The sequence below is a fragment of the Brienomyrus brachyistius genome, chromosome 7 (genome assembly GCF_023856365.1).
Source record: "Brienomyrus brachyistius isolate T26 chromosome 7, BBRACH_0.4, whole genome shotgun sequence".
Classification (NCBI taxonomy): domain Eukaryota; kingdom Metazoa; phylum Chordata; class Actinopteri; order Osteoglossiformes; family Mormyridae; genus Brienomyrus; species Brienomyrus brachyistius.
The window spans coordinates 13,065,207-13,085,217 of NC_064539.1; the positions used below are offsets into that span (position 1 = coordinate 13,065,207).

Here is a 20,011-nt window from a genome sequence, read left to right on the forward strand (position 1 = left end):
GCTTACGCACACTGGTGAGAGTGGGACATGGAAGCATCAACATACAGACTGAGGTCTTTCTGATAATAAGCTACCTTTATTTTATTGGAACCCATAAAATATACTTTATATTTCTGCTCCATGCATGGATTAATTTATATTTATCGAGGTTAAATTTCATCTGCCAGGTATTGGCCCATATAGCCTCTGTGCTGCTAGTTTAGTATCTGTTGCACCAGCCACCTTGGTATTGTCTGCAAATTTAACCAGTTTACTGTATGTATTGGTGTCAATATCATTAATGTAAATTAGGAACAATAGTGGTCCTAAAATTGAACCCTGCGGTACCCCACTATGAACGCAGGCCCACTATGACATTGTGCCTCTAATTACTACCCACTGCTGCCTGTCTGTTAACCAGTTTTCGATCCAAGCTGCTGCAGTTCCTAAAACCACTGCAGCTTTGAGTTTAAGCAAGAGCCGTTTGTGGGAGACAGCATCAAAGGCCTTCTGGAAATCTAAGTAGATCACGTCTAAGGCTTTTTTGTGATCAATTTCTCTTGTAGCTTCCTCAAAGAACTCAAGTAGATTAGTTAAACAGGATCTACCTCTCCTAAATCCAAGCTAGGTGGAATGTCATTTGAATCCAGATAATCTACCATTTGCATTTGCAGTCTTTAATTAAGTAATGTTTATTTTTTCACAATATATTCATCAAACAAGGATCCTAGGTCATTTTTTATTGCTAAATCTTTTCTTTTCCATTGATTTTTTCTTGTAGAGAATAGCGTCTGGTGGAGATGGGGAAAAAATGAAGTTTTTTGGTCAATCAATCCATGGAGTCCTTGACCTTAATGGAGATGGGATTACTGATGTTACAATCGGAGGAATTGGAGGAGCTGCCCTTTTTTGGTTGGTACTATGCGCTGTAAATCACCTTTATTATCTGAATAATCTTTCCATCATTTTTGAAGGGTTTTAGGAGTGGTGAGTCAGGAAACATACCTTTGAATTATGAGGATGCTTTAGTTGGTCTACAGAACATGTTGCAAAGATTTAAGACTTGGAACTGTGCACGCAAAGATACTGCTTCAGCACAGAGTAGCATTCACAGTGAGATTAAGTGCATAAAGGTGAAGTGCTTGGATTCAGCCTTTGTGTCGATCTCCTTTTCTGGCTACCATTTCCATTAGCAGCAATGTCATCTGGTCATCTTATTTTATAATACTTCCTGCCAGATATTAACACTTAACTTAAAATGAAGTACTCATCAATATTTAGCTTTTTTTTTTTTTATTAATTCCTATAATACATTTGACGAAGAATTGAAAACATATATGACTAATATGTAAATAATTTTTTCAGGTCTCGGGATGTTGCCCAGCTCAGGGCTAATATGTCATTTCAACCTGATAAAATTAACATGCAAACATGTGGAGTTGCTAGCAAGAACAGCGGCTGTGTCAACATCACAGTATGCTTTGGATACACTGTGAAGTCTGAAAAGGAAGACAGCTTTAGCACTGGTAAGCTTGTATGTCAATCAATTGATCCATCCATTATCCATCCATCTTCCATAAACACTTATCCAGTGCACAAGTAAGTTTATGTGCATATTAGCTTTTATGGCTATATGTGACTCTGTAGGTCAGGCACATCATAGGCATATCACAAAGTACTTAAACTCCATCGCTAAGATCCTGAAAAAGCAGGTCTTTATTGTTCAAGTGAATGTTGGAGGTCTTAGCCCCTGACTCCAGATGCCCTTCCAGCCAGGGCTTTCCTGTGATATCCTCACCAAACTAAAGAACTTTTAGCCTAGTATGCAGGCATAGCCCTCATTACATTATACAGAGCCTGAAAAGCGCAGTGGGTCCCTGTGTCCATTCATTGAAATGATTCATTCCATCTCCTTTCTGAGTTTGTCCTCTGCAAATACAGCTCTCTCTTACTGCTTTACTGTATTACTTCTTTGACTGGGGATCAGTCAATTCAACATGTTCTAGGACATGTGTTCATATACTTTCTCCAAATCTACAAAACATGTGACACGGTATTAGCATATTCCCACAACCCTGACACAGCTGTGCGAAGGAGAAGAGTTTGTCCACTGTTCCATGGCCAGGCTGGGATCTCCATTATTCATCCTGCATCCTAGGACTGATCACTGCAAATCATGCTTGAAAATGCTTTAGACTAACTTTCCCAGGCAGACCAAGACATACTTAGGAATATCTTTGTATTAGAAAATGGTGCTTGGTAGGGGCAATCCTTGGCTTTGCACAGAAGTCAAATAACAGTTCTCAACTGGTAAGCAATACCTCCCAATTATGCCTACCCAGTAAGATGCATTTTTCCCGATGCATGCATTAAAGTCATCCTTTATGACCACAACATGGCTATCTAAGAGTTAATCTTTCTAGGAAGTTCACCCTCAGCTGGGTATTCAGAATACACAGTCAAAGTTTACTTCTCTGCAACTCACAATTGCATGTAGGCAACTCTTGACTGATAGAAAAAACTTCAACTGAACAACCCTCAGGGAGGGACTTGAATATCCCCACATGCACCTGAAGTCTTCCCTCATAGGAGCTTGAGTGCAGGAGAGACTCCATCATAATTATAACCAGCTAATTTCTTTCTAGCTCCTGTACTGCCTCTTTTCCTGCCAATGATGTAACATTCCTCTTTTCCAAAACCATCAACCCTTTAGGTTCATGCATAGCCCACGCCGATGGTGGTCTAACAAGACAGACTTCATAGAAAAGTAAAGTATTTTATAGGAAATATGCAATCTTTATTAAAAGGTCAATACAAGGTTTCATCCGTCATCTAGCATAGGATCAGAGTGAACCTAAAACTCATCCCAAGCGACACTGGGTACAGTAGGTGACAGTCTGTACAGGATGCCAGTATATTGCTAGGAAAATACACATTAGGCAATTTAGAAACACAGATTTGTGTACATTACCGAAGACAGTATAAACTGTGCTTATTAACCAGTTATAGTTATTTGCTGAAAGAATTATATTGTGTACAAATTCAGGACAAAATTGTATTCTTATGAGTTTCTGAATTGTATTTTTCGGTAATTATTACACTATGAGTGCTTGTCTGGGTTATTGATTATGTAACGAACAAATAACAATGAGGTATGATCAAAGATGGTACATTACATCAAGTCATTGATTATTTTTGTATTACCACTCACCCCATCCCACTTACTCCATGGCTACCGAACAAAGAATACTAATAGAATAAACAAGTCATGGTAAATTTTGTATTTAATAAGGTTTCAATGTACTCTTAAAATATAGTCCCTATAAGGATGGAAAATCTACTCACTGGAACCCGGCAGGTATATTGAGTACCAGAGACACTGTCAACAGATGGGCACTTTTTGAAAATCAAAGAAAATTATGCTGATAAGAATGAATGCTTACTTATGATAGTCATGTGACATTTCTGGACCAGTATGACAATGATATTTAGCAATGCCATGGTACAATAAAGTGTAACAAGGTTACCGAACAAATTTGTTGCTGGCACTTACTGTAAGTGACGCTTTCATATTAGCTGTCACTTGTGGTTTATGATTTCTCTCTCTCTTTCTCTCTTGTTCTTCAGACATGCAATACAGTCTGACATTAGACTCCCTCAGAGCAGTGTCAAGAGGACTGTTTGTAAATAAAGCAGACAGGAAAGAGCTTGTGGAGAAACGGATATCCAACAAGGACAGCTTTTGTACGAAACACAAATTCTACATGTTGGCAAGTAAATCATATTCCCTTTTCCTGAGATGTTAATTTAAAATTAGCATTAAAATGTTGAGTTTATGCCTCAAGTTCACTTTGTCAGTTTGCATTGCTATGAAATCCTCAGTTTTGTGTGCTCTGTCTTGATTTCCTCTCACAAGAAAGTATTCCTCTGAACAACAATGAGTGGAAGTTTGAAACAGGGGTGTGCCTATGTTACTGCATACTTCCTGTGTCTCTCTGTCAAGCTGGGTCATAAGAAAGCCCATGGGATCATGGTCGCATTCCAGCCATTATCTCAGGAGGCTGAGAAAAACACTTCCATGCACCAGGTTATGCTAGTAATTAATCAGTGGATGTGTTAAATGTTTTGAGAGAAAGGCTTATGTAATTTTTTTATGTATTTTGGCATTAGGTCTCATGCAGGGATTTTATAGTAAATTATGTGGGATTTATAGAAAAATCGAGGGCCGTGTTCTTAAAAAAAAAAACTGTGCACTAAAATACTGTGTAACAAAAATCTCATAATGAATCCTGAATACAGTTCTAGATTCTTTTGAGTCAGGTTTTTGTTTACTACCTCTCTACATGAATATGTCTTAGGGGCATGTTACAGTACTTGTAATGGGCAGAGTTTCTCCAGGAGGTTTTAGACGTCCTCCATAGCATACTGTGACCATTACTTTGTGAACAAGGTAAATAAATGGCTTCATAGCAAACTGGACATAACACTAGGAAAAGGGGACAGAACACATTACCCTTAAATGCCCCTTCTCCCATCCACTCCAAGCAATGCCCAACTCAAGCAAAACAAATTATCATTTTATATGGTTGTGTAAAGATTGCATCTGGTCATCTTTGTCAACATCCATATTAAGTTAAATGTGCTCTTATGCCAAAAGAAAGCAGCAGATTATGCTTTAAGAACAGTGCATGTAAAACAAAACAGGCAAATGCAACAGATTTTTCACCAGACAACATTTACTTTAATCGGAAACAGAACAACAATGATCAAAGAAAAAGCTAGAACACCACAAAATAGTCCACAGTCTGCCTTGGAGAAATTACCCCACATTCCTTTTCTGATAGCTTTCGGTAAACAGCCAAGCAGCTGTAGCACAGGGGATGACCAGCATATGTTTTAAGATTGTATTGTTTGTTTACCTTATTATATTATACAAACAATATCACTGAATGATATCTGACACCAGGGATGCAGGATAGATTCTACAGCATGACACTTTACAGGCGAATCTTCCACTTGAAACAGTTTATTCAAGCTGGAGTGGTCAATTATGTCAGCATAATGACAATGGCTGAATATTTAATACGGGATGTATATATTTTTTTTGTCTTGCAGGATAAACTGGACTTCAGGGACCCAGTTATGATCTCACTGGTATTTGAATTAGTGAATAAGGATAAGGGCCCAGTCTTGGATGGGGATTTACCAACATCTCTCAATAAGAAAGTAAGATGTGTTTTGTTTGTCATTTATGTTAAAGCAATATAAATCTCTATATACATATATAAAGCTCTATAAATCAAGTATGAAGTATATTAGGCCTAATGTTTATATTATGACAATAAATGGCACTTTCATACATTTTAAATGTCTTGTAATAGCAGCAACACTGAACTGAATTGGTAGAGTGAATATTTTTTTGTAGAACTGACAGTTACAATTGAGTGTTTCTTTCATAGTACAATCATTTGTTTAGTGTTAGTAATTAATGATATTTGACTATTATATGGAAGCACAAATTCATGAAATAGCAAAATTGAACTGAAAACTCATAGTCATGTGACTTATGCCACCCGACAGTAAGGTTACAATGGGCAGATGAAGGTGAGAAGTGGTAGTGCGGTTATCTTGAATGACTTTCAGCTAGTTCCATGCATATGTTTTGAAGCATTTTATCTCAGTGGATTCTGTTTATGTACCTCCTCTTTGACTTTAAAGATCCATAGGTCTTTTCCATATTCTTTCCTAGATTGCTTTAGTTGACTGTGGAAACAATGAAAAGTGTATCACCGACCTCCGTCTGGAAGCTACAGCGAATATAACAGAGTAATGTTTTAAATATGTTTTTTGCTGGTACTTAATTAGAGCCAAGGAATACACATGCCATGTATACATTTATATGTTCATGTTTTAGTAACTATTGCAGCTATATCGAATCAGCAATTCACTGAGTGATATACAGTGCAGTATGACACATATTTAATATATTATGTGGTACAGTATATTGTATAAAGGAAATGGAATGTATGCTAAAATTGATATAGTATTTATAAGAATATTTTAAGGATATACCCTGAGTCAGTACTTGATGTTAAAATGATAAATTGGAATGTTGCTCCCTCTAGTGGTAAGTATGAAAAGAAACACCTCATGAATGTGTCGCTCATGGAATCTTTCTTTCGTAGCCTCGTCATTAAAGCGAATCAAGAAAAATTCCACGTTGAAGTTAAGGTCAGAAACAGCAAAGATAGTGCCTATAACACGAAGGTTATACTAGCACCTTCTAAGAACATCAACTTTGTAAAAATAGAGGTATGTTTTATGTTTTAGACACATTGCATTTTATATGTTAACTCTATGAATTATATTCATTTTCTTTTTATATCTGTAAACCTTTCTGTTCTTTCCTCATGTGTTAATTGGTTAATGGGGGGAATTGGTTCTGTTACAAATATATTGGCATAATGAAATGCTAAAGATTTGTGGTAGTAAAAATTAAATTTCACAATTTGTATCTTAAACAAAACATCACATTAAAGCTTTCTGTTTTGCATAATACACATTTTTTATAATAATGTATGGCTCAATGCATTTATAGTATAGTATGGGTCAATATATTTATAGTCTTTTTAACCTCATTTTTATTTAATAAAACAATAGTGGCAAACGATCCTTGATCTCAAACTGTCAGTGACCAAATTCCTGTCTGTTTTCATGACAGCCTAGAGACAGAGATTGTGAAATTAAGGATGACATAATCTGTGCTGTTGGATATCCTTTCTTAAAAACAAATGAGCAGGTATGTCAAATTCAAAATTTTGTTCCTGTTAACTTTGTTATAAGTGTTTAAAACGTTTAAGATTTAATGCAGATTTCTTTTTTTATTGCAGGATTCTTTTAAGGTTCACTTTGAAGTAAATCCCTCAAATGTGTGTGAGAAATGTGTGAGTATCGACATCAAAGTCAACGTAACAAGGTAATAAATTACAAAACTAAAGCGTAATTATTACATTGAAATGAAGACATACTTATACACATATGACAAAAAAAGAAAATGTATTTTCTTCAACATAATGCTTTTTTAACCATTTATATGTCAGTGAAAGCGTGTTTGCTATATAAAACATATGAACTTGTGAGTATTCCAGTATTTTAGCATGCATTTCTCTTCTGCAATGACAGAATTGTCACGTATGCCAGATTTATTTAAAGGGGCAGTACACCCTAAAACCGAAAAAGGCATGTTTTAAATGGCATTCATTGTGTGATTAAGTGTCAGAAAATTACATTTTAAAAATCCAACAGCAATGTCTCTTGCCAGAAATCATGACCCTCAAGATAATTGTAGTAAGCAGTTTAATGTAGGAACTATTTTCTTCTACTGAATTCCACACACCAATCATATCACTGCACAGAAGATATCGCCAGGGTGCTCGTGCTCATATCTTCTGCACAGAGATACAATTGGTGTATGGAGTTCAGTACATGAAAATAGTTCCTACATTAAGTTCCTCACAACAAAGGCTGTGAATTATCTTGAGTGACCAGGTCATGATGTCTGGTAAGAGACATTGCTGGTGATTTTTTCTCTCTTGTACTTCTGGTACTTCAATCACCATAGAAAGAATTCCATTCACTCCCATTATATTCAAGAGAATCCTTGCATTTCTACAAGCAATATCTTCAAAACTAGGCATCTCCCAGTAGAACAACCTAGATGGATAGATCGCAAGAAAGCTCCTCTAAAACATACTTTTTTCAGTTTCAAGATGAACTGCCCCTTTAACTAATAACTAGGTTAATATGTCCAGTTTGTATGGTCACACACGAGGCAGTATTTTACCCTGAGCAGCGCTCCACAGCACAGATGGGGTATACAAGGGTAGGCTCATGTGAAACCGGACAGGCCAGGTCAATAAGCCGAGTGGCAGAATCAGGTTGACTTTGGAGGTCCCTGGGATTAACAGGAGACAGAGTGTCGGACAGAGATTCTTATGATTAAGAGACCAAAACCACCACCAAAAGAGCAAGAAGCAAGGTGCAAGATAGCAACAGGATCCATACCAAAAATCCAGCATTAATAAGATTCATTATTAAGGTGCTGCCAGGCAGTGGGATCCTGGAATGTGGAGCATGCCGGCTGGAACAGTGCTGTATTTGTGAGGCTACTTACATGGTTCAAGAACAGCGAGTTATTGAGAGAGGTTCATTGGGAGGGGTGGGCTCAGCCAAAGAGGGACTATTTCTGGAGGAATAAAAAAGCTGTAAGATTAATACTGACCCACCTGTCTCATCTCCCATTGCTGCTTCTCCCAACTCCATTAAATCCTCCTTGGGGAGGATTACAACCCAGCTAACAATTTCTTGTGCTAGGAGCGTTTACCAGACATAACATTTAAAGTATGGAAACATTCAAAGTGTCCAGTTTTCCTGATGTTCTCGGAACGTATACAAGTAGGACTAATAAGGCTTAAACATACAAAGGGTACAGTAGAGCTCTGGGTGACACTGCGGCTCTTCATCTCTAAGGATCATAGGTCCAGGACTGGGTTGTATATTACCAGTATAGACATACAGCACTTCTATAAAATGATATTTTTATCATAAAATAGCATTTCTCAATATGACTTTAAAAGGATGTTCAAGTAATAATGTTATCCTCCTAACATTAACAGAACCTTTGTTAAAATGTAAAACATAAATAATATTTCATGAACATCACAGTAAGAACGTTCTCTGCCATCTTTGAGAAGACCTTCACATAAGGGTGGCTAATGTTCTGGGAACGTTCCCTGTCAGCTGTGAAGCCAAGCTGACCACAAGCTGCTTATAGCTTATCAGCAGTGGGTTGTCTGGCTTGTCTTAGTTCATGTGGTTGAAACTGGATCAGCAGTAGTTGAGCCTTCGCCTGTCTCCCAACACGCCGAAGTTAAAACTGGGGACAGGACTCTTGGCGCAGAGCTGAGTTCAATGAGCAGAGAGGCAGAATTCAGGAAACAGAGGATGATCTTGAGACAACAGCACTTAGACTAATTTGAGACAGAAACTAGAACAGAATGAGAATACCACGAAAAGACTGCAGGGAAAAACCGATACAAAAGGAAGAAAGGCGAAAAAGGAGTGAATAGTGAGATAAGTAACAAGGTTTTCTAACAAAGCTTGGAATTTATATATCTTTATATATACAGTATATATATATTTTTTTCCGTGCTACAGAGCTTCAAGACGCAGGATGTTTACATAGCTGCAAAGCTTGTTAGATGACAGGATTTCCTGTTTGGGTCACAGAGGGCACTCTTGTAAAATATAACCAAGCAACTGCGACTCTCCCTGCTGGACTGAGGTCATTATGATCTTTACAAAAGTTAACCCAGGCACGATTTGTGTTTGAGGTGCATGGTTAATATGTTGCCATTTTATCTATTTCACAGTGATAGTGAAGAGCCCAACCTTAATGACAACAGTGTGAACATCAAGATCCCAGTTAAGTACGAGTCGGGGCTAAGTTTTTCAGCGTAAGTAGGATCTTAAAATTCTGTTACTTTTAATGGTCTACCAGAATGAAGATTTTCTCCATGCAGTGTTTATAGTAATGAATGTTTAGGATCTCTGCTTTTTCACAGATGTCAAAAACTTCTATCTAATACAATATGTATTTAAATGCCATGTCAACAATTACTTTGATCAAATCCATAGTCCCATTCCTTTACTTTTGTGTTTAATTGCACCACCCAACCAAACTAAACTTACTGATAATAAGTCAATTATTTAGTTTCGTGTTTTCATTCTCCAAACATTTTATGGTGAGCTTATGGTAGTGGAGTAAATATTACTCTTTAGTAAACATCTACCACAATAAGAAATATGTCAGTGTCTGTGTTTTCAGACTTGTCAACTTACTCAGGAATTTTTGAAAAAATGTATCAGCAAATGATCTCACCATTTTTGTACTTTGTACATTACATGACCAAGCACACAATTAAACACATTCCCTGACAGTCTGTGTAAAGGTTTCAATTTTTTGTGAACACGTAATGATACAAGTTACCAACACATTTGCAGCAGCCAAACCCATTTGTCTTGTTGAGCAGACATTTAAAGAAAGGCTTATCCTACTGAAGATTGATTGTGTCCCTACTCTTTAAATAACAATAATGAAACTGTAGCTGAGTATGAATCATTGCTAACAGAAAGTCTTGGGATGCTCACTTAATTTTTGCTTAATTAAAAATGTTGCAAAATTATTGATTTCACAACAAAAGTCCATTGACAAGCAACATATAACATATTTGCACCTATCTTCTACACGGACATTTTCTTTTAATTGTCAGCATTTTTTGACCAACCCTGTTCTCACCATTTTGCTATTACTTAGCAATTATAGCCACTGGCTCCCAAAGGGATACTAAACACAAGTATTAGGTGTTTAGTTATTGCAAAGGTGTTACTAATGAAAAAGTACTCAATGAGACTGCGTGTAAATGAACTTTTTAACTCGGAACAGCTTGATTGATTTAAATAGATTATTTACCTAAACCTACTTCTCTGTTTCTAATGTGATATATATATATGTTTGTAAATAAATGATGATTTTTGTCATAAAACCAATACATTTGGAATATTTTTACTGAATTAAGCAAGCATACCTAGTCTTTATGTGAGCACTGAATATGACATTTCCATCCATCCATTTTCCAAACCGCTTATCCTACTGGGTCACGGGGGGTCTGGAGCCTGTCCCGTAAGCAATGGGCACGAGGCAGGGAACAACCCAGGATGGGGGGCCAGCCCATCGCAGGGCACATTTACACACCATTCACTCACACATGCACACCTATGGGCAATTTAGCAAGTCCAATTAGCCTCAGCATGTTTTTGGACTGTGGGGGGAAACCGGAGTACCCGGAGGAAACCCCACGACGACATGGGGAGAACATGCAAACTCCGCACACATGCGACCCAGGCGGAGACCCAGGTCCCAGAGGTGTGAGGCAACAGTGCTAACCACTGCACCACCATGCCTGAATATGACATTTGTACATTAAAAAGCACATATACCACAGATTGCTAAAGTTTCTATCCATCGCTTTTCCTGTAAAGCACTGTAAGTTAATTTGTGGGATATAGCTCAGTGTTTTTAAATTGCCCATATTCTATGACGCTGTACCCAGTGATGGACACCATCTGTGGCGTCCCCTGCCTCATGCACTGTTGACCGTGACCCTCTACTGGATGAGCGGTTATGGAAAATGGCTGGATAGAAACAATAGGAATCTGTGGTATATACGTTTTTTAATATGATGTGTAAATGTGACACATGTATAACATTCATCATACAAATACTCCCCAGTTAAGCTTAATCTAAGTCAACCATCTTTTCAGTGTGAAATACATGGAAGGAAGTCATCACATAATCGTCCGTGAAAGTGAAGAGTTCCCAAGTGTGTTGAATCACATGAGTATGATTGGGGATGAAGTCAACATCAGCTACACGGTGAGAGACACAGCAGCCAGTTCAGACTGTACCGTTACAGATATATTGGGCAACTGTACGTGTGCACTAATATCTTCTTATTTGCCAGGCACTTAGATGTATAATCACATTATGCAACAAAATGCACAAACACAATACAAATACAATCATCAGCACAAACACATAATCCATAAGAGCTATAAATCTTGGGCAGTGGGATGTAATATAATGATATATTACACAGTAGAACCATATTTGAGTGTTATTTAAGGAAAGAGAGAAAATGAATTTGTTCTGCCCTTAACATTGTGCCAATGTACGCTGTTCCACAGATTAAAATGGAAATCAACCAGACAATTCCTCCTCTGACGTTAAATATTACGTATCCCTTTAAGTCTCCAAGAAAAAATATTCTGCTGTATTTGACGAACGTGGCCTTCTCTAAGGTAAGGGTGCTCTTTTGTGGCGACAATAGTAGTGCAGCAAACAAAGGCTATAGACCCATGGTGACCTCACTAATGTGGTAAAAACTGGGTAAACAAAAACTGCAAAAGCCGTGTGTGTGTGTGTGTGTGTGTGTGCGCGCGCATATATGTCGTCTTGACTCCATCTGTTTGCTGCAGCAGACTTGTGTTAACAAGCAGATGTACCTAATAACATTGAAGTGCTTTATATCTATTATTGGCGGTTCTTTAAGATAATTTGAGACTTTTTTTTTTAAATATTTTCTTCCGTATTTCACCATAAATATTTTTGTTCTATAGTGTATTCCTTTCTTGCATTCCAAGAAATTTTAAATAAGTGTTGAACTGCATTGCTTTTAAAAAATTGAAGCGAATGAGTGAAATGATTTTAATATTCTAGTCATGTTCATTATTAATTCTTGGTTGACTTTATTCCTTGTGACCATTTACAGTCGTCACCACTGTATATAATCCATTTTGGGTTCCATTGCAGAATGTACAATGTGACGTCTCTCAAGTGGACCCACTAAAAATTAGCCCACAGCGGACACATCCATCTCATGCAGTGAAGGAAACCTTGGGCAATTACACTGTGGTGAGTCTCAGTTCCACTCAACAGACGCAGGCAAGAAGTATAAGTCTGGAAGAAAGAGGCTTTCATTTTGCTTATGCGGTTTTATATTATAATTTTATTCAGAAACCAGAACTAATATTTGTGTGTTTCTGTCAGAGATTAACACCTATTTCTTTCACACAAAATAGGTTACTGTACCCCGACCTGCAATCAATGACCATGCAACTCTCCCTCCCACTGTTAGACCAGATGCTTGAGTCTTAGCAGGGTGACTCATGAAGTTGTCTTATGTGGATCAGCTCTGTGGAACTTTACAGTGACATCATAGTATGCCATACTGTACCCCTTCTCTTCTGGAATCCTGAGTGCTTTATGGTGCTCTCTTAGGGGTCCATGGCTTCTGCAGCAAGCCACTGAAATTGTGGTTACAGGTTGATTCAGAAATCCCACGGCATGCAATAGGCTTCAGTTTGTCCATTAGTCAGTGGATGCTAGAGAAAGGAAGACCTCCCCGGACAACACTACCAGAAGATGAACTGGAGTACTTTCAGCAGAGTGTAACTGAGGCCTGCTCATAACTGAGGCCTGCTCATAACTGAGGCCTGCTCATAAAGTCCGCCCTTTACCTTTGTGAGGCAGGAGTTTTTCAACCAGGCAGGGCAATCTGGGCAATATTGTCCAGACTCAAGGCAATATTTACAATGTCCATTTTACAACTGACATAAAAACAGTCAAGCAGTAATACACTAAGAGCAATTTATAGTCAAATAAACATGGACTCTATGGAATTCATTGAAAAGCAGGTGTAATGGAGAATATGCAGAGGGATTCATGGGTTTGCGGTGGATGGTTCAGTGGAGGGGTGAATTTTGGGGGCAATTAGTAATATTCCATTCATCCATTTTTCAACCACTTTACTGGGTCAGGGTCACAGGGAGGTTTGGAGCCAAGCCCAGGCAGCACAGGGTGCAAGTCAGGGGGTAATGTCCTAAACACACAGACATGTGATTTTTGAACTGTGGGAAGTACCCAGAGGAAAACCATGTAACATGGGGGAAACATGCAAGCACACATACACCTACACACATGCGCACGCACACACACACGCACATGTATACATACATACACACACAAACACATGCATCTGCACACACACATGCACACACATACATACACATGCATACGCACATATGCACACACACTCACAAAAAGACCAACATGCATATGCACGTACACACACATGCATGCATGCACAAACACACACCAACATGCATGCGTGCACACATGCATGCACAAACACACACCAACATGCATGCGTGCACACATGCATGCACATACACACACATACGCACGCACACAAACACGCACGTACACCAACATACACACACATATATGCACACACACACACACACACACACACACACACACACACACAGAGGAACCCCCAGCCTTGGAGGTATGAGGCATCCTCCAGATTCCTGTATCATGTATACCTGTTCATTCACCTCGGGACTTGAGGTTTCACTACCCAAAACCTGAACATTTGATATTTTAACTTTTGTATACACTTTTGTTTACTTATTAATACATTTTACAAGCATTTTTAAATATCCACAGAAAGTAAACACCAAATTAAAATGTGCATATTTTTGTTTTCTGAAAAGTGTACAACTAAATAATTGGATAGTAAGCAGCTGTGGATGGGCTCATCCATTCAGCTTTTATAGAAATTGTCATTTATTGAATACATTGAGTCACATTGCATTTTCAGTAATAGGACTGAATTATATGCTTTCCTTTTTATTTTTTCTAGGCGTGCGATGGATTCAACTGTATAGTCTTTCTCTGCACTATCCCTGCACTAAATCTTTCCATGTCTAGCCAAGTAAATGTCACCTTCCGTGTTTGGAAGGCCACTTTCATCAAAGTAAGTTTAAATTATACTTGAGGATTTGGAGTTATGTTAATGAAGAAGGCTTCCAACAACTTTGTATGAATGATACCATTATTGCTGATGAAGAGCTGTATATTAAATAAAGTACAGATGACCCTTCCACATCATGGGGGGTAGGGGTGTAGACCCAATGCAATTTGTAAAAGAAATTTGTCAAAGTTACAAAGAAAGATGAAAGATACAGGTATGAGAGATATGAAATAAGATCTAAAATAAGAAGATGATTGTGAGAGATCACAGGAGAGGCTGCCATAAACACGCATGGCGTCCTCCAAACCAGCACTTTACAATTTTTATGTATTTTATGCATTTATGAGTTACCAAACTTTTTGCACCAGCTGGCTTTCACAAAACTCACAAGAACTACTAGAAAACTCCCATTTAATTTCTTATGCTGATCCCATGATATATCAAAACCGCAATGGAGAAAGTCACGATGCAGAAGGGTTGATTGTAGTTTGAAATCTTAAGTTTATACACTTTGTACAAATGACTGATTTAATGTCACACACAGCTAGCCTGTTGATTCTTCAGCTCTCCCATTGATTGTGGAGTGAAGATAATGATGAATTGATTGATTAATTTACGGTCCTGTCTATAGGCAGAGTTCTCCAGTTTGGAAATGACTGTGCATGCTACACTGAAACACAAGGATACATCTCTCTTTGTTCTGAGTAACGACAATGAAAGAAGAGATGTGAGTACACCGGGTCAAACAGTTCTGTTTCAGTTGACTTTATTGCTGTAATTCATTGTGATTTTTCATGGCAGCCAAATATTGGACATCACAGTGCTTGAACATTATATACCTAACCGTATTTTCTTCCTTTGTCCAAAGGTAAAAATTCAAGTTTCAAAAGACTCTCTTGGTGGAATACCACTGTGGATTATCATTGTCAGCATTCTTTTAGGGCTACTGATATTGGCCTTGGTCATCTTTGTACTATGGAAGGTAGGCTGAAACGTTCAGAATCAAAATCATAATGTTTATCATATTGCATAATATTTGTTACTTAATGAGCGTAAATTCTGTTTCTGTACAGTTGTCCGTTAAATATCAGAATATTTGCATCGATTTTTTTTATTATTATTATTTGTGCAAAGTATGCATTCTTCTTTGTTTCAGTCAATTTGACTTTTTAAAAGAAACACAAAGTTAAACCATTGTTTTTGAGTTTTTTTTTCCTTCAGGAATTTATTTTTTGGGGATATGTATTATTGTATAAAATGATTTTTTTTTTTATTTTCATGCAGGCTGGATTTTTCAAGAGAAAATCAATGGAGGAAATGAAGGACATGAAAAATGGACAGGAAACAAGGACATGAAAAATCAGTAAATGTCCTTGTTTCTTCTTAGAATAAGGCTTTCTGCCCTAAATTTCCTCAGGTCTGAAATATGTCTACACAAGGCCATGCCATCGCAGGACTGAAACTTATGAAAATGAACATTTCTGTTCTATACAACAAGATTTCAGTGATATACAGAACCTGTCAAAAGTTTGAGTGAACCCCTAGAACTTATGGTTTTTCTTCCCCATGATATATACCTGATTCATACCTGCAGCTAACTATCCAGGGACCAGGCAGGGGACACCCTGGGTGCAGTGACAGGATGACCTCTGCTCCTTTTAAAAGAATTAAAAAGTGTTTTCACTTAAACTTGCGGTATAAAGCTGGTTCACTCAAAAGTTTGACTTTATTGTACATTTCAAAGAAATATCAATAATAGCTGTTCTTCATTTGTTTATTGCTTTCCAAAGGGTGTGAAATATTGCATAGTTTTTGCGATTTAATTGAACTATATTTTTTAAAAAATCAGGAATGTTTGAATCGTAAAAGTACTCAAGTTTACTCATAAATGACAGCATTTGGTACAACTCAGTATATTCTACAAATGCGTAGTAACAAATTTTTAAATTATTAATTTACAGTACCTTCAGAAAATTTCTAAAAATATGCATTTACTTTGCTGTTATGGGATACGTGATGTATATTTATGGCAAAATGGAGTCAGCCAATGTTCAGATAAGTCTACAACAATCTGTAAGAACAAAATAAAAAAACAGCGTGATCTGTACATTATGCATAGTTGTGTTCTACAACTTTCAGCTGTTCTACAAATGTACAAATGAAATTGTGATAATTGAAAACTACTGTTCATGTATATTCCTCAGTGTACTGCAAATATATGCAAGTTACCTCAGTCACATGGAATGCACTTGTATGTAAAGAATTGAGAGAGAATATGTTTTTCCAGAAGTAAGAAAATACTTGTACTTCACTTTTTCGCAGAATATGCAGAGATTTTTTGCACAGATAGTTCTTTAAAAATAAAAGAAAAATATAAAAAGTGTTTTATTGTAGGGTAATGCGAAATTTAACAGACATGATTGAAATAATTTTTACTGAATTTTCATTTGCTAGCTGTAAGGCTGAACATAAGTCTTTCAATGCAGCTTTTTCTGACAAAGATCAGTCTTATAATTGAATATATACAATAAATCTCTGCTTCATGTCATCTTTTCAGCCTAATCGTGTGATCACTAAAGTATGACATGCATTGTGGCTGGTATTGTATTAAAGTTTGAACATGTCTATCATGGTTTTATCATAATAAAATATTCCAAGAATAAAAATTCTAGCAGAAAAATAAATGATATTAAGCAGGGAATTACTGTACTAATAACCATACTAATATTTTGTTTGTTATAAATGTTTTACAATTAAGTTTGTTTAATCACTGTTGTGTGTATTTGCACAAACAATCCTAGTTAATATGTTGTATTCAAGGACATCACATCATCAGCATTAATGGGGATTATCATTTTCAGAGTGCATGAAAAAATAAGTAATTGCGAGAATGTATAAAATCAAACTCTGGTAATGCCTTTGTCCTGTGCACTGTTTAAAACAAAGTGATGCACTGTTGTATGTAGTGTCATTGGCATACAAAATTGTACATGCTGACATTGAAATCTTTGAGACAATAAAAAGGGTTTTTTTGATGTGTTTTTGACTGTAAGTGCTAAAGTCAGCTTCTTACATGTGGAATTGTGCCTTTACTCCTGCTACATTCCCTTTCTTTTACATCCAAGGCTGATGATCCACATTTATTTGTACTGATGATTCAATAAGTCAAAGAAAATGTTTAAAGCTATTTATCTAGTAAAAGAGTACTGTACGAGTTTATACCTGCCCTCCGCCAAACACTGATGGGTGAAAATCCCCCCAACTCCAGCTGGATCCAGGTAACTTTAGGAGAGGTGTCAAAGTCAGGATATCAATTTTATACCAACACAAAGATAATTTAAAATGTAAATATAATTTTCTTTGACTACCTAAGACATGGGTTTCCAGAACATATCATAAACCTTTTTTCTCAATTAATATTCAATGTACACGACTACACGACAGTAGAAAGTCAAAATAAACTGGACACTTACAATAGGGAGAAGAAGGGCTAACGTGCGTTTGGTGGTCAGGGATTGGCCGAGCTATAACTGAACTGAAAAAAGTGTGAATAACAAGAATAAGCTAACACAAAGATGCAAACCATTGGTGACCACTCCTCTACCCAGTGGTCCATGGCAGAAAATTGCTACAGATATATGTGAACTAGATGGCAAACAATACCTTACTGTAGTGGACTATTGCTCCCGTGACATTGAGATCGCACACCTGACATCCACAGCTAGTTAATAAGTAATTTCTCGCCTGAAAAGCATGTTTGTCAGGTGAGGAATTCCTTTGGAGCTAGTATCAGATAATGGCGCTTAGTTTACATCAACAGAGTTTAAACTGCTCAGTGAGGTATATAATTTTAAACAGACAACATCAAGCCCTCATTATCCACAGGCCAACGGGGCAGCAGAGAGGAGCGTTGCCACAGCAAAGCGTATTCTGTGGCAGGCAGATTCTCACCTAACCCTGATGAGCTACAGTATATAGGGCCACCCCCATCTCAGCAACAGGTTTGAGCCCAGCCCAACTTATGATTGGCCGACAGATCAAGACAACAGTCCCCATTCTGCCCAAGCAGCTGCTCCCAAGTCCCATTGACCATAATACAGGGAGGCTTAAAGATAAACAAACTAAAAATGCATATTGCTTCTTTTACAACAGACGTCACTCAGCACGTCCCTTGCCTGCATTGCAGCCGGGCTGACATCCATATAAAACTGGATGGAGAGAAAGGGTGGTTCCCTGGTGACCTGGGTCACAACTCTTCTCGTGATTCGGGCTGCTCCCCCGTTTCACCCAATGCCCCTGTCTCTTCTTTCCACAAAGCGCTCTCAAGCCCAAACTCTGTTCCACTAAAGACATTATTCGGGAGAGCTACAGTATTAATCCTCCTGTCAGGTTCAAGGACTATGTTCTTAAGCAAAAGGTGAATCCTCTGCGCCATACACTAGTGGCAAGAGAAAATGAGAAAGAGGGAGAACACAGTGTTGCGAACACGTACAATGGTTTGTTTGTACTGAATTTATTTACGTATGGGAGTTGTTGCTGTGATAAAGAGTTGCTCATATTAGACTTTAGTATTTTCTTATGCATCTCGTGTGTTTTGCATGTTGTCACTGCTGAGAAGATTTAGTTATTATTAATGGTTACCTCTTTTTTTGTTTAATATATTTTCATAAGGGGGAAAATGTGATGCAATGTACTTGTGTCATTCTTTACTTTAACACAAGGGGTCGCTGTGACTGGGAGTTACTTGGAGTCATATGAGGAAGGACGTTTGAGGAGATACTGTGAGATCACGAGAGTTCGTTGTGTGACTTGAGAAGGTTAATAAAACTGAGCTGAGTCTAGGGGTGATATTTCATGATAACCAACTGCAAAGTTGCAGTCATCTTGCAAATAATGACCTTTTCCACTTAAAGCCACAAGTGGGCAGCAACGAGCTATTATCAAGAGTAAGGAAAGTACAGTATATTTAAAACTCAGAAATAGTTTCCTTCATCCATCTATCTTCCACACTCCTCACCTACTATCAAGCCATGGTGCATTTAATATTATCCAACCATCCAACCATTTATCCTGGTCAATTACGCCATTGTAAAAAAATGATCTAAAATTTAGATAAGAGAAAATATTCTACAACACTAAATAGAATAGACTGGCATCTAACAGAGTGTACCCCAGGTTTGTGCCCCAAAAGGGATAAACATTTGGAAGTGTGCTCTATGTGGGCATGAACTGGAAAAAATAAGTCTGAATCCCTACATCATGTGGGTGTCTTCCAGGTCCTCTGACTTCTTCCCACAGCCAAAAAACATAGTTAGGGTACCTATTGTCTGTAAATTGTTTGTAATACAGGGTTCCCCACTTCCAGTCCTGGAGAGTCAGTCTGCAACAAACTTTGCAATTTTCCTGGGTCAAACACACCTAATAAACCTGGAAATTAGCTGGGGAGTGTGATGATTCATGCACGAGTGGGGAGCGAGGAAGCAAATCCAGGAGACAGGAATAACAAAATGGGGTTTTATTGAAGAAGCAGGGAGTAGCACAGGACACACGTTAATGACGGATTTGGGGAAAACAGGTTCAGACGCAGACTAAATATA

General features: G+C 37.6%; 1 protein-coding gene across 2 annotated transcripts in view; it reads left to right on the forward strand.

Moving 5' to 3' along the window:
• itga1 (integrin, alpha 1) overlaps window positions 1–17,449 on the forward strand; it is a 42,569-nt gene extending 25,120 nt beyond the window's left edge. For both annotated transcript variants that reach the window (XM_049019122.1, XM_049019121.1), the window contains exons 16-31: window positions 761–891; window positions 1,345–1,505; window positions 3,607–3,749; window positions 5,095–5,205; window positions 5,729–5,805; window positions 6,165–6,291; window positions 6,701–6,778; window positions 6,870–6,955; window positions 9,411–9,494; window positions 11,362–11,473; window positions 11,785–11,898; window positions 12,410–12,511; window positions 14,304–14,417; window positions 15,046–15,141; window positions 15,283–15,396; window positions 15,699–17,449. In XM_049019122.1, coding sequence (XP_048875079.1) covers window positions 761–891; window positions 1,345–1,505; window positions 3,607–3,749; window positions 5,095–5,205; window positions 5,729–5,805; window positions 6,165–6,291; window positions 6,701–6,778; window positions 6,870–6,955; window positions 9,411–9,494; window positions 11,362–11,473; window positions 11,785–11,898; window positions 12,410–12,511; window positions 14,304–14,417; window positions 15,046–15,141; window positions 15,283–15,396; window positions 15,699–15,770 — 1,722 coding nt within the window. In that variant the 3' untranslated portion in view covers window positions 15,771–17,449. The remainder of the gene's footprint in view (window positions 1–760; window positions 892–1,344; window positions 1,506–3,606; window positions 3,750–5,094; window positions 5,206–5,728; window positions 5,806–6,164; window positions 6,292–6,700; window positions 6,779–6,869; window positions 6,956–9,410; window positions 9,495–11,361; window positions 11,474–11,784; window positions 11,899–12,409; window positions 12,512–14,303; window positions 14,418–15,045; window positions 15,142–15,282; window positions 15,397–15,698) is intronic.
• Window positions 17,450–20,011: the final 2,562 nt, after the last annotated feature.